Source organism: Charadrius vociferus, unplaced genomic scaffold (assembly GCF_000708025.1).
Source record: "Charadrius vociferus isolate BGI_N301 unplaced genomic scaffold, ASM70802v2 scaffold429, whole genome shotgun sequence".
In the NCBI taxonomy this organism is placed as follows: Eukaryota; Metazoa; Chordata; class Aves; order Charadriiformes; family Charadriidae; genus Charadrius; species Charadrius vociferus.
Genome location: NW_009650250.1, coordinates 1,712,937 through 1,727,264, shown reverse-complemented (window position 1 = coordinate 1,727,264; position 14,328 = coordinate 1,712,937). Strand labels below are relative to the sequence as shown.

Genomic DNA, 14,328 nt, shown 5'->3' with positions numbered 1-14,328 from the left:
AGAGCCTTTTAAAAGAGATATTTACAAAGGGATATATGACCTCTAGATTATCCAAATGAAGAAAGACCTGCCAGCTCACCTACTTTAACAAACTAGAATCAACAATTATTTTCATATATTCGCTGCATCAAAGCAGTAAAGGAGGAGCAAAATGACCCACACTTTTCTGAGAATTTTTCATTTAACTGCCAATAGAACATGTGAACTGGCTCAGCAGCTTTTCTCACAGTGGCCTAGACGTAATGCTTTGGCCACTTCGTAGTTGCAGGTAAAGATAATGATTTTAAAAGAAACTTAACAGCCATTGGAGAATGAATGCTGGTATATGTTTTTTTTTTCAAAGGGTAGCATCTCAGTGCCCCGCCTTTCAACATTCCACAGAACTTTTCCTGGCCCATCAAGCATAAAGTAAATTTGTTTAACACCACCACCTGAACAGATAACCTGGAGTAAGCTATTATTGTAGCAGTATGTCTGTTAAAAGGGAAATAGAACAAACTAGACTGAAACCTAAGCACAATAGTTTTCATGTAATACATTTATGCTAACAGTCTGTCCTGCCAGTTGCATAAATCTACACAAGAGAATATGTGCCAAAGCAAACATTTGCTACTCAACATCAGTTAGGAGACTGTAGCCAAATGCTCCAACAAAATACAGTGACAGACCTGCTTCAGATGAGGACTTCGCTATTAAATAATGATTTAACCAACGTAATTTCAGTTTTCATTCACACATTCTTCCATTCCTTTCTTAGTGTTTTTGGTAGTGCTGGGAGTAAGGGGGGAACTGAACTCCAAGCAAGAAAGGCAGGGTGAGGGAGTGTGTTCGCTGACTTAGCTTGATTCTCCCAAGCGGTTATTTTTTTCCTGTTTGAAAGGTGTGTAGGAAGATTGCTTCTCAATTGAGAGGAAGGAAGATCAGGAATGTCTTGATGGTCAAATGTGAAATGTACAACTCATATAAGGCAGTAACTGACAAAGTGGCTATGTAATTGGAACTCACACAAAGTTTTCATGCAGTAAGCAGAATGAAGGACAGGTAGAGAAAGGCGCACTATGTCAAACAATGTTCTTGTCTATCTCCATTCAATCATGATAAGTAGAATAAGTGAATTTAATATATAGCTTTATTAGCAATTTCAATAATAAAAAGTTTGTTTAGGGTCGGCCAAGCTTTCCCACTGTGTTTCAGTGGCCTAGGGGAGGACAAGTGAGTGGGATACTACAGGATCCTGTAGTATGAGTAACCTGATTCAATTCCCCCATGTTTAGAGGAATGCACAAGTTAATAAGAACAGAGCTCCCAGACAAGTCAACAGGAATGTCTTATTCCTTATTCCATTCATCTTATTTTGTTCCTCAGCCCTTTCCTTTACAAGTTGGATATTAGTTGTAGAGGGACTGGGATGAAAGTTACAATGAAATGTGTGCTCCGTGATGAGCTTTTTTCTTTGGATGAGATCTTGCAAATTGAGATCAAGTGAAATAATAACAGTCAAATTATAACTGAAGTCAAATAAATCTGCTGGAACCAATGTTTCTTAAGTAGAACCAAGCCAGTAGCTCTTGAAGGAAGGAAGCAGAGAAAGATAGGTGCCTACAAGTAAGTTACATGTTGAAACAGAAACATTGTGATGTCCTCTTGACTTGTCAAATCAACCGATATTTTGAGTGTAATTTGCGCTGAATATGTAATAGCTGGAACTGTTGCATTAGTACTTAGACAGGGACTCCCAAACAGATTCAGTTGCTGAAGTTCAATTGAATATCCTTTGCATAAGCAGGATCCTTTTTCAGATCTCTGTGTCCAGTCCTGAGAGATCCAAAACTGAGCAAGAAATACTACTTTGTGAAAATCTTAAGCAAGTAGGAAACTAATCAGTAAGATACAAAGTGCTTAGTAGGGGATGTTGTTTTATTGCTATGGGATTTTTTGTTTTGGTTTGGTTTGTTTTAACAATTTTGACTGACAAATTCAGAACTGATTTGAGATCCATGTGAAGTGGTTTAACTGCCATGATTTTCTGTTCAGAGAATCCTCCTTAAATAGCGGATGAGAAATTGTCTCTCTGAAACCCAGTTTGCATCAGGATCTACCTCATGTGGCTGAAGCATTATGCTGTAAGTCCTTACTGGTATCATGCCATTCCTAGCTGTATGGCTGTTCCGGTAAGGCATGTGGCCCCAGCCTTCTTTTAGCAAAAGAAATGCACTGATCTTGTCTAAAGCCCGAATCCTAGGTTTCCCAGAAATGGCTTCCAATTACATTGGACAATCAGTTGTGTTATTTTGAAAAGTCCCGCAGTAATTCTATTTTTAAAAGCTGGAATCGGGCAGTTCACGCTATAGCTGTGTTCATGACCTGCTCTAATAAGCAATTGCCTTTGTGCTGTGACTCAGTAAAAATGGAGCAGGTTCAGCTGTGATGGGGATTCTTTCTATTTCAGGAAACAGCACAATGAAGGGAGGCTGCAAGATGCAGCTCTCTTAACGCATACTGTGGCCTCCTTAGCCCTGCAGCTCTCTTGACGCATACTGTGGCCTCCTTAGCCCTGTCTCTGAAATCACTATGGTCTTAACGCATACTGTGGCCTCCTTAGCCCTGTCTCTGAAATCACTATGGTCTGTCTCCTAAAATCAAGGAGGGCTGACTCAGTGATAGAAGCAAGGAGAAATCTGACACAAGATAGTAACTCTAAGTTCATTTTCTGATAGCGGTCCGCAACAGGAAAGAGAAGAGTCATGTTTCATACGAAGTTCTTGTGTTTTGCAGTCCTTCAGGATTATAGCTTATTTACAGTCACTTTATTTTGATGCAGTGCTAATGGGTATCCTGAATTGTGTTTTCGTTTTTGCTTCCTTTGCCTTTGGCCATCCTCTACCGTGACAATTTGGGGTAAAAGCAAAAATTAAAGTGGGTGTGATTTATTGAAATGGAGTTTCACATGATGTTTCATGGATTTTTCATGTTTTTAATTCCTTCAGTTGAAATAAATCATTGCTGCAGAGCCCAAAGAGACCAGTTTTTTACTGCATGAAACTTATTTCTCATCTGACTGAACATAATGATCCAGGACCTGAAAGATTGGTGTGTTTTTTTCTTTTTCAGAGGAATGATTTTCAGAAGGAATCTATGCAGTGAATATGACCAACCACTGAGCTGCCTGATGCTACTACCTCAACTCTGTCCTTCATCAGATTAAGTTCTCTTCTTACTTCACTGAGCAGCAGCAGAAAGTGAGTTTTAACCAGTGCATCTGGGAAGCAGCACTTTAAATAAGATGTATAAATACACATTAAGGGTTCTGCCATGTGCTTCTGTTACTCAGAGACTTCAGCTGAGGACAGCAGCATCAAAAGGATTTATATTTTTAAATAACAGTTGGAGGATTATTATAAACCCAGATTCCATCTGTTTACATGCTAAGGTTGAAGCATATGTGGTTTCTTGAAAAGCCAGGAGGGGGCTGTGTTTAGTTAATGCTGGCATTGGCACCTGAGGGCATTGGGGACTGCTTGAAAAGGGGTACTAGAAGTGTGAACTAGTGAGAACTAGAAGAAGATGGTGATACTGATGGGATGCAAGACCCTGGAGGGCTTGAAGGCCGGACTGCTCCGGGACTGTCTCTGGGGTGAGTGACAAGGAATACTTGACCACAGGATCTGGCTGGTAGAAGGGAGCTGAGACCTGAGGTTACGGGCACTCAAGAGATCAGGGTTACAAAGAGAAGTAAGGCGTGAAACGGCTATTTCATGCCAGGTCCTTGGAAAGGGTAAGCGAAGGCCTGCCCTCTGGCCCTGTGGATTAGCTAGCACAGAGCTGACTGGTCACTTCTGCTGGGACTAGGGAAAATGAGAAGAATCTCGAGAGATGTGGACTGAGCTGAGCAGGCTCTCTGCAGTCCTGCACAACAGGATGGTGAGCGGTAGCATGGGGAAAGAATTTCTAAATTCAGATCTGAAACTTTTGGTTAAAAAAGAGAAAAGCAATTTTTCTTGGTTTGTTTTCAAACTTGTCTTTCTAATTTTCTCTTTTTTTAAAGTGCATTTGCATAGCATGTCTAATACAGACAAGTAAGGGGAGAGGTATTATCCAAAACATTGAGGTGTATTCTATTCTCTGGTTATGTGCTTACAACTATGACCAGTCTCGTGTATATTATTACTGCTTGCAGTCTGATGGAGAATTGATTTCCACAAAGTCACAGCTCAGCGCTGGGCAGTTAAAGAATCAAGCACTCTGTGATCATAGCCACATGTTCTAGGCACTAGAAATGCTGCTGTAAGTTTTTAAGAATATAGTCTTATTCTTTCCTTCATTCCTTCCTTTTATGGCTGAGCCTCACTGTATTCTTAACACTTGTAGTTCAAACTTTGATGAATTGGCCTACATAAAATCCTTTGACATTAATGGACCTCTTTTGTGCGTGAACATAGGAGTTGGCTTTGAAAAGGGTAGCTCATGTCTGGACAGGACAGAAACAACTATCTGATATTCAGAGCAGGCTGCACTACGCAGTTTTCTCTGATTTTCATTCTAGGCAATATCCAGGAAAGGTTGTGAAAATCTTGTTGGTTTGATTTTATAGTGCTTTATCCTGCTAATGTTGCCCTTGTCTCCTGGATGACACTGCTGGTCAATGACTCCCCTATCCACTGACCATTTTTACCCCATTAGTAAAGCAGAAAACCCTCTCTGTTTGACTTGGCGGACTTCAAGGGACAAACCTTACCTATGAGGCCTCAGCCCTGTTTCAAGGATCCCTCTCTTAAATCATGTCCTGTTAATTAATTGCTTCTCCCCATAGATATGTTTCAGCACCTTCTCCACAAATAGTTTTCCTTTTTGCTTATGTACCATAGAGCAAAATTTGATCCAGTGGTTTTTAATATTCAGCTTCCTCAAGGGAATACATTAGTACATATCAGGCTTGTTGGTCAAAGAATGTACACAATTGCATGATACATATTTTTGTGAGTTACGTTTTACCACTACCATTAAAAAACTTGACTCTACTTGGCTCATGGTACAAAGTAAAATATACCTGTAAATGATAACTGAAGTCAGCTTGGTGGGCGTCTGTAAATTGTTTCCGTTGAGTAATTCCTGTTGAGAAAATGAATTACTATGAATCCTTTATCCACTTCAGTAACAATCTCTGTCTTTCATGTGTAACAGTATAATTTAGACTTGTTGATAACTGTACAGTAAAGGAAGAAAATATGAACACTGGAAAAAAGAAATTATATTTCCAGTTGTGAATCTAGGAACAAACTGCAAAGACTAGTCGAGAAGAGCCTTATGATGATGAAGAGCATATTATCTCTATTGTACAGGTAGAAATACTGAGTTATGAAAAGATTAAGTAATTTTCCAAAGGTGATACAGAAAACATGGAAAAAAACAAAAAGAGAACCTTGAACTTCTGTTTCCAACTTTTGTGCATTTTCTCTTCCTCCTCTTTCTAAGGTTTGCTATACCAAAGTACTGCTTTCTACATCAAATCACAGCAGGGCTAATAATCATACAGTTTGCAGCTTAGCTCATCTATCAGTATTAACCTTGGCTTTAAAAAATGTGAAACAGGAGATTTATTAATGTATAGTTCCATGGAGTTAGAAGCAAATACTATACTGGAAAAATATTTTCAAAATTCAGTAATTTTTTGTACTGACCTAACATCCTTTTAACTCCTTCATTTCAGTTGCATGTCCTGAGGGGTTGTGTAAATGTTTATGCACATTATTTACTTTAGGCATCTGAAAAGCTTTATAAAAATTAATTATACCAATGCAAAGGGTGCATCTTGGCAAACGTGATACATTCTTAAAGTCTGGGGCTTTGGAAGGAAGTGTTGTTACATTAGAGGTACAGTCACTTTCTGTGTGACCCTTCAGGCATGGCACTGAGTAGAAGGGTATGACTTTTCCATTCTATTTTTCCAGTCAGTGGAAAACATGTAGCAAGTGTAAGTATGCCTGTAAGTGTCCCACGGCCTATTCAGGAAACGTCCTTTATGAAACTTTACATGGGAGACCTTGTGCTATCCAATAATGGAGTCTCAGATTTTTGTGCCTGTTTCTCAACCATCTTCTTTTACACATGTGGAACTCACAGTGAAGTCTAAATGTTGAGGGAATCACAGAACCATAGAATGGTTTAGGTTGGAAAGGACCTTGAACATCATCGAGTTTCAACCCCCCTGCCATAGGCAGGGACACCTCCCACTAGACCAGGTTGCCCAAGGCCACATCCAGCCTGGCCTTCAACACCTCCAGGGATGGGGTCTCAATAACTTCTCTGGGCAACCCGTTCCAGTGCCTTACCACCCTCAAAGTGAAAAATTTCTTCTGAATGTTTAATCTAAACCTGCCCTCTTCCAGTTTATATCCATTCCCCCTCGTCCTGTCACTACATGCCCCAGTAAAAAGTCCTTCCCTAGCTCTCCTCTAGGCCCCCTTTAGGTATTGGAAGGCCGCAGTAAGATCCCCCCGGAGCCTTCTCTTCTTCAGGCTGACCAGCCCCAATTCTCTCAGCCTCTCATAAAATGAATAATGGCTTTGTTTTTACATTGTGGTTAAAACATGGTTCACAAAAATTCCCCTTAGCAACTTTTTTACATATGTGTCGTTCATTTTTTTTAGTCGCTGAAGCTAATTATTCATAACAAGGTAGAATGCTGAAGTTGGATAATAACACTAAGAGCAGATTATTTGTGGGAAGAAGGAAGCACAAATTCATATAATGCAACATATATCGCAACTATGCTATCATAAAATTTCCCATTACTGGTGTAGGTGCTAACTATCTCCAGGATAAACTGTAATATTAGAAAATCACATAGGACTCCATAAATGAAAACACCAAACAATAATGGAGTAAGAGGCACATGATGAGCTTTACTTTTGGGTTATGTCTGTGTTTAATTGTGTGCTGAGACAGTTTAATCTGAGCTGCAGCTCACTGTACTCTACAGCTTACCAAGGCTTGACTCAATCCTGATAAAGTTAAAAAGGCTGTTTCTACAAATTCTACTTATCTTTCAAGTTACAGTCAGCATCAGAAGACCTACTTTGGCCATTTTTGCTGTGGATTTCTGAGCTTCTCAGTCACAGATCTGATGGATTGTTATTGTAGTAGCCCAAATGAAGGTGGGTCTGAAAAAGGTTCTCCCACATAAAGTCCTCTTGGCAAGGATTGGTTAAAATTTTCCTGAAAGTGATCAAAAAATATTTGGTACGAAACCTGCATCAATACTGCTGTTTGTGTAAGTTTAAAAATAAATAAAAAAAACCCAGCAAAACCAACAGAAGGGTAAGGAGGAAAAGTTCACTGTGAAGAGGGGTGAATTCCTTTCTATTCTTCCCAGCCACCAGTCCTGCTATTTACCCCAGTTTTGGGTGAATCTTAATCTTGAGAGACAATTTCATTGCAAAAAAAGTGTTTGTAGGTAACATGCCAACCAACCACTGTGAGGCCAGCTTTGTAGTCTGATACCACAAAATCCTGACATGTCTGTACACCGGGAGGTGAGATCATTGTTTGGAAAATGTACTAGTCACATCACTGATGTGACTCTTGCAGCATTTGCTTTGCTCTGCGAGCCAGGTACGTAGAATTCCTGTGCTGTGTCTCCAGCAGAACCCTGCTGCTACCGGAACTGCTGTAACCGAAAGAAGTATTTTCCGACAAAAAAAAAAAAAAATCTTCTTGCCAATGTTTGTGCTTTATATTAGACTGTTAAGGCTAGATTTGCTCGAGAGAAACTTTTCTGGTTTTATTAAGCTTACACTGATGATCTAGTCAGTCTACTGTCCTTAGAAGGGATGTAAATAAGACAACTTATAACTGAGAACCTGTTGCACAGCCACTGAAATACCGTTGTCTGATACTAACATTGTTTTGCAGCTAAAGGCCCTCTCTCAATAGAGCCCTATGGAAGCAGTGGTTTCAGAAGCAGAGACAGACAGATGCCCTGTTATTGTTACTGAGATGATAATATCTTCCACTGAGGGATCAGGGGATGAGGGCTACATTGCAGCACTTCTTGGAATGGCCTAAGTAAAAAAAGGTCATACCGAGGAAAATGTGGACACATGTGACTTACCCATGCTATGTCCTAAAGAGCTGTAGAAACACGCAAAAAGCATTGGAGCTGCCTTTATTTTCTCTGAATGTCAAACTTGCTTTGATTTTGCATATGACTTCAAGAAAAACACTCTTTGTTACTTTCTTGCCTGAGAATGTGTGAAAATGCTATGGCATGGACACTTTTTAGTCCAGCGGCGTATGTGAAATGGTTTCAAAAAGTGTGGAAAGTGAGTCTGTAACCTGCAAAACATAGGGACTAGGATCCCTGGCAGTATGTGAAAATTGAAAAGATTGGCAACTTGTGACTGCTGCCTTATGCAGTTCTTCAGTCTTGACTTGCAGCTGCCTTTTATTATGCTGGCTCTTGGCACATTCTTTGCAGAACTACCAGCAGTGATCAGTTGCTCAGCAGTTTTGCAGAATTGCTTGGATGATCAGACCAAACATTTTCACTTGTGACCCAAGTCTGAATTTGAGCTTGGGCCCGTGGAGGTGAAGACCTTGTCTGTTAACTCCCAGCATTGCTTGCTATTGCCTTTGCCAGCAGGCTGCTCTATAAACAGCTGCTGTAGCACAAAAGGCCAAAGGGAAGTGCCTCAGTTTTGCCCTACTCCTTTCACACTTCCTAGTCACTGGAACATACCCAAGTGCGTGGTAAGCTACAGGTGGTCTCTCCAGTGTGGAACAGGCTGTACAGTTGTCTTTAACTGAAACATGAATCATCTCAGTCCTAAATTATTTTAATCCAATCAGACATCTGTGTTAAAGGGTGTAAAGAGACAGCAAAGCAGAAAGAATGGCTGCCAAGTAGAGGATACAGGACACAAATAAAGCTGCTAAAATGAGATGAAATATGAACTAATAATGATTTATTCCAAATGCCACTGGGGTTACAGTGTGAATCACTTAGGGAGATATTCAGGTAAAATGAATTTTGTAGGCTTTCCCCTGAATGATTTTTATAGTCTCGGTAGAGGTGAAGGAAAGGCAAAGCTGTCAGTTACAGAGGGAGTACACACAAGAGTTTTGAAATGCTCCCAAACAAATTGTCCCTAATGAATATGTGGTTTTCAAGCCTCTTCTAAGTAGACGAGCACAAACAGCTGTAGTTCTTTTTATAGGTACAAACTAATCTCTAGTACATGTTGGAGTTGAAGGATGTAGAGAACAATATGGTGTGGATTGGTAAGGCTTTTCTAGACATGGAAATATTCTTTTTATACCCTCAAAAAGTGGAAGGGAATGCAGAAGAGCGCAGAGTGTGGTCTTCTAGAATACTACTTGGGAACAAAATCATGACAGGAGCAAAGGGTCTAGCTCTTAAAGACACATAACATGGACTTCTTATTAACACATGAAACAGCATGTGTGAGTTTTGACCTATTTTCTTGAAAGGCTCAGCCTTTTGTAACCCCTATGAAACGGGCACCATTCACTAGCATTTGTTCCCAGTTTTCACTAGTGTGAATGGCCTTCACCACAAAGGATGGGAAGAATTCATGCTTCATGTTTTTAAATAATTTTAAAAGCCTAAGCAGTAAGTCATAATAAAATTCCTCAGACTTGATGAATATCTTTGAACATACTTCCTGTTTGAAGATGATGCATTTTCTCCCTTCTTTCTCCTTATTGCTAGCTGTATATATTATCAGTTTAATATTGTCCTCTGCCTGGGGACAATATCCGGTGTGGTAGGTGAACGGAGGAACTGTAATAGCTCCTTTCCATCTCCTTTCTATTAAAATGCCAAAGTGGGGATGGTGTGGATTCCACACATCTCTAGAACAACTATTTTTTGAGAACTAACCCTTCTTCTCCCAAGATTTACTTTAGAAAAGCACATCTAAAGGTAAACCACTTTGAAGTATTAGAAGGCAGATGTATTGACTTAGCCATAAGACATTTCAGTGTAAACATTGCTTTGAATTCTGCTTTCTTCCCATGAAACCTCCTAAAGGAAAGTCAGAAGTAGTTTCCTAATGCTTTCCTACAGCTCTGGGGAGGTTAGCTAAGAGTGGGTTAAACTGGTCTCGTAAGCGACTGTTTGAAAAAGAGGCTAAGTATGGAAAGGACTACAGCCTCGTCCTCAGTGTTATTTCTTTCTCTTCCCCAGAATCTCAGAAATTAAAATAAAGATTTGACACTTCAAATTACTGCTCAAGTGCATTGCCTTTCAATTGGATTGTAGAAGAAAATCAGGGAAAATGTGTCATTAATGAGGGAAGGGACCACTGTTGGTGTGATTAAGTTTTCATTTGGTTGAGGAAGTTCACAATAACAAAGAAACCATCTTCAGGAAGTAACGTACGTTTTTCCCCAAATCTCTCAGCTTTAGTACTGTGATAGCTTTGAAGTTAAACTACACTAAGTGAACAAAGGCCAGTTTTGAATTTCATACTTCCCTTTCCTCTCAAGTTAATCCTAGGAGGCTTGTAGGTGAGATCCATGCAGTGGTGGAATATACCTGAGCAGAGTAAAATCCAAGTGGAATAAATTGTTTCATGAGATGCATAAAGAAGAGAGAATAAAGTTACAATGTGACTCAGATCAAGAAGTGAACCACTGGAGAGAGTTTACTCCCCTTGCTTTTATCCATGCTTGTCTTGTGTTGTGTCTTTGTAGGAGCATCTCAGAACAATGTAGGAAGGTATTCTGGATTCAGCTGGTACACAGTTGTTCCAGAGTTATTGTTTAGGTGACATTCTGGCTTGCCCCACTCACTTAGCTGTTGGACTTCTTGTTCTGCTTGTGGCTCTTGATCTTAGGGTACAGGAAACCAGAGTTGTATCCAGAAGGCAGCTCTACTCCATGGACATTGCTGTATGTTATTGTAATGCTGGGTATCTGGGCTGCAGATGGTCCGTGGTGAGACTCTCCTTTTCTTTGTCCAATACCATTCAGGCTCTCACCTCTCTAAAAGATGCAAGGATTTAAAATAAATGGAAAACACAAACATCTACAAGGAGATCAGGTTGCATCATCTATGAAAAAAGTGTCAAAGTTAAGCACTTTGCTGATCCCCACAACTAACTCAAAACCAAGTGTAAGGGACAGAGGAAGAAGTAGATGTGAACATTTTTTGAATGTTTTGTGAGTAACTTATGAGAAAAAAAAAAACAAACATTAAACAAGTTGATGTAGTAAAGCCCAGACTTTGCATTTGCTACTTCGGAGCTGGTCTACTTTGATGAAAGACCAGACTAATAGCAGCCCATTCAACTATGAGCAAAAGTGCTGTGGATACACTCAGACAGTCTATGAATTCAATAAAGTAAGGAGTCCCTCTGTAAAGAGACTATTTAAGTTCATTGGGGCTAGAGGTGATGTAAAATGTAACATACATAGTTTGAAGGGGGAAGCAAACTAGAGAACGAAGTGAAAATGAGAAGTGAGGGAAAGATGAATTAGAATTTTTTGACAATAGCAATGTTAGTTGTCACTTGCACAGGACCAAAAAATAAGAGTGTTAGGATGAGGCTAGCAATAGCTCATAAGGATCACTACTAACAACAAAGACATAATTTAAGATGTTTATATTACATTGAGGTTAATACTGCAAAGATAAAACTGGCTTGTTTTCACCTGTCAACCCTTTTCTCTTATTTCCCTGTCTGTCAGGAATTAAGGCAAGTTGACTCGCTTGTGGCAGACGTCAAAAAAATTTTATCAGTATGTTGTAGCTTTGTTACATAGAAGAAGCAATAGACACTAGCATAACATCTTACTGAGTAGGTGATATGGCATGTTTCAAAAACTTACCTTGATTTCCTCCAAGTTGCATTTTTTACATGTTTGGTGCTACCCAAAACAGAGAATATTAAATAGTTAACAATGTCACTTTGTACAGCAGTACTTGCCACAAGACTATGGTTGTCTCAGGGGTACAGCCATCGGAATGGCTGTCTCAGCTTACTATGTATATTATTCATATGAAGATGGCATAAAATTAATGCTTACATGCTCCACTAAGGAAATCACAGACCTCATCAGGGGACCTACTGAATACAAGAAAATATTCAAGTTTCTTTACAAGTTGGATTTAAGGAGTACATGTGTTCTTCTGCTTAGTTTCAGCAACAATCTACCCTTTGCAGTCATGCTTTCTTGTATTGTGTGATTTTTGCATCTCAAAAAGTAACTTAATTTGTGCTCAGAAACTGGGATTGTCATTAGTTTTTGTTCCCTCAGTTAGTTAGATCCATGCCAAATATTAAAATAATAATTCTTACAGTAGGTGTAGCAGTGTACTCTGTGACATTTAATTCCACCATGGATATGTCATCAGCATCGACAGGTGTCTGAAAAATGAACACAGATAAGAAAGACATAAGGTATGTCACAATATTTTACGTACGTGAAATGCAAAGTATGGGAAACAGAAAAAAAGGGGAGACAGCAGAGGACTGACTGAAAAGTAGAGATATGCTAGAGATGATAGCTGTGTTTTACATCTTTCACCATATGTGTTCATTTGGTAGCAAATGGCGGGACAACAGAAAGATTGACCGAGTAATTTGGACAGTGAAATACAAATATTACTGAATACATACTTAAAACCAAACACAAGACAACATACCATTCAGATGCTTAGTTCACTAAAACAGCACCATTGCTTGTCAGAAATGCAACAAAGACAACTGAATAATGAACCAGGGTGGAAATAAAAAACTGATGACCTTTTACAGCCTCTAAGTCATTACTCATTGTGTTAATGCATAGGTTATCCCCATCTTCTTGGCAAGGACCTTCATGATTAATTATGGTAAAATGCGGAGATTTGTTAACCTACCAGCTGCAGAGAATTTAGACATTATGCAGTCTATTACCTTCTCACAAATCCCAGAATCATGACGCTCCAGTTTGGGTTTGGCTCTTCTGTTACTAGTTTGAGTTGTGTCTTTAACTGTTTCATAGGAAATCTGTCTGCTAGCAAGTCTGGAGAACATACTGGGGGAATCAGTTTCTGTGTCAGTACAGCCCTAAAATGAATGCAGCAAAAACAATCACTTTAGCTTCCTTAGACTTCAGTCCAATTTGCCCCATAAGAATCAGATTTACCTAGACAGAAATTGTAAAAGAGAGAGACATTGTATAAAAGACATTTCAAAAAAGTTATGCCATGTATGACAATAAAAATTTTGCTTGTAAGAGGTACAAACAAAACTATCGAGTCTGTTGAGTCTAAAATTCGGCTTACTTTTCTATGTTTTGTCCACAGGATGCACTGCAAAATTTCAAACAAAATAGTGTTTCTTTATTGTTGAAACTTCTCTGATGCTCCTCATAGCTCTGAGGAGACAGTATTTCCATAGTAGTACCCAATAAGGAAGTCTGGGTGTTTGGAGGAATTAGGGCCAAAGTTTCCAAAGTGGCTTGGGTGGAAGGAGAAATCAATAGAAGGAAACGTCTGGAGACTGCAGAATCAGTGCTTTCGAAACATTTTGTTCCATGAAGAAGCCCCGATTTTATAAACTTTGTTCCAATTAATGGGAAAACAAAAAAATAAAAAGAAACAAACCCCTAAGCCACCAGAATTTCCTAGAAGTCAAAAATTCTGTTTCTTTTCCTCACTGGCAGCCTTTTCACTGCAATGATGAGGAATCACAGAATTCCATAGATCATAATAAAACAACAAAACAGCTAATGGGGTTGTGATGAGCATCTCATGGCAAACCAGCCTATTCTGTCTTTGGCAGTGTACCTTGCCTTAAAATGGGGGAACGTAACAGTGCAATATACTTTCTTAAATTTTTTTCATGCAGCAAGGGTTTTGCATAAGCAATCTATGTGCTTTGGATGTTTTGATAAACTTTCCCCAGGGAAGAAAAGAAAAATAAGAGGTGTAGAAAAACATGAACTTCAATGAAACTGAAGAAATTGCCCTGATGGGTCTTTTGCTATTATAAGAGAATCCCAATTGGTAATGCTATACCAGAATTTCACTACATAAGAGATTGATTGCTCTTAAGTAGGATTGGGATCCCTTTTTTTCTGTGTAACTGTGGGGAAGGAACTGGGAAACACAGAAGAACGTTAAGGAAAAATTAATTTAAGTTGGAACGGTGACAATCAAGATTGTATTTTCAGAAGCAGTTTTCTAACTGTTGGGGAAGCAATGATGAAGATGAGTCTACAGAGTGATGCATCTCCAGACTGAAATGTCTCCATGGAAGATTTTTTAGAAGAGCTTAACAAAATATCCAGGAGGACAATCTAAACGTATGTTTTCCTGCT

General features: G+C 39.2%; 1 protein-coding gene across 1 annotated transcript in view; it reads right to left on the bottom strand.

The window, feature by feature from the left end:
• Positions 1-10,668: 10,668 nt before the first annotated feature.
• The window catches only part of OPN4 (opsin 4), a 24,548-nt gene continuing 20,888 nt past the window's right edge, over positions 10,669-14,328 (bottom strand). The window contains exons 9-12 of the mRNA XM_009893029.1: positions 12,921-13,073; positions 12,324-12,392; positions 11,854-11,892; positions 10,669-11,007 (exon numbers count right to left, since the gene is read on the bottom strand). Of these exons, the coding sequence (XP_009891331.1) occupies positions 10,816-11,007; positions 11,854-11,892; positions 12,324-12,392; positions 12,921-13,073 (453 nt within the window). The 3' untranslated portion in view covers positions 10,669-10,815. The remainder of the gene's footprint in view (positions 11,008-11,853; positions 11,893-12,323; positions 12,393-12,920; positions 13,074-14,328) is intronic.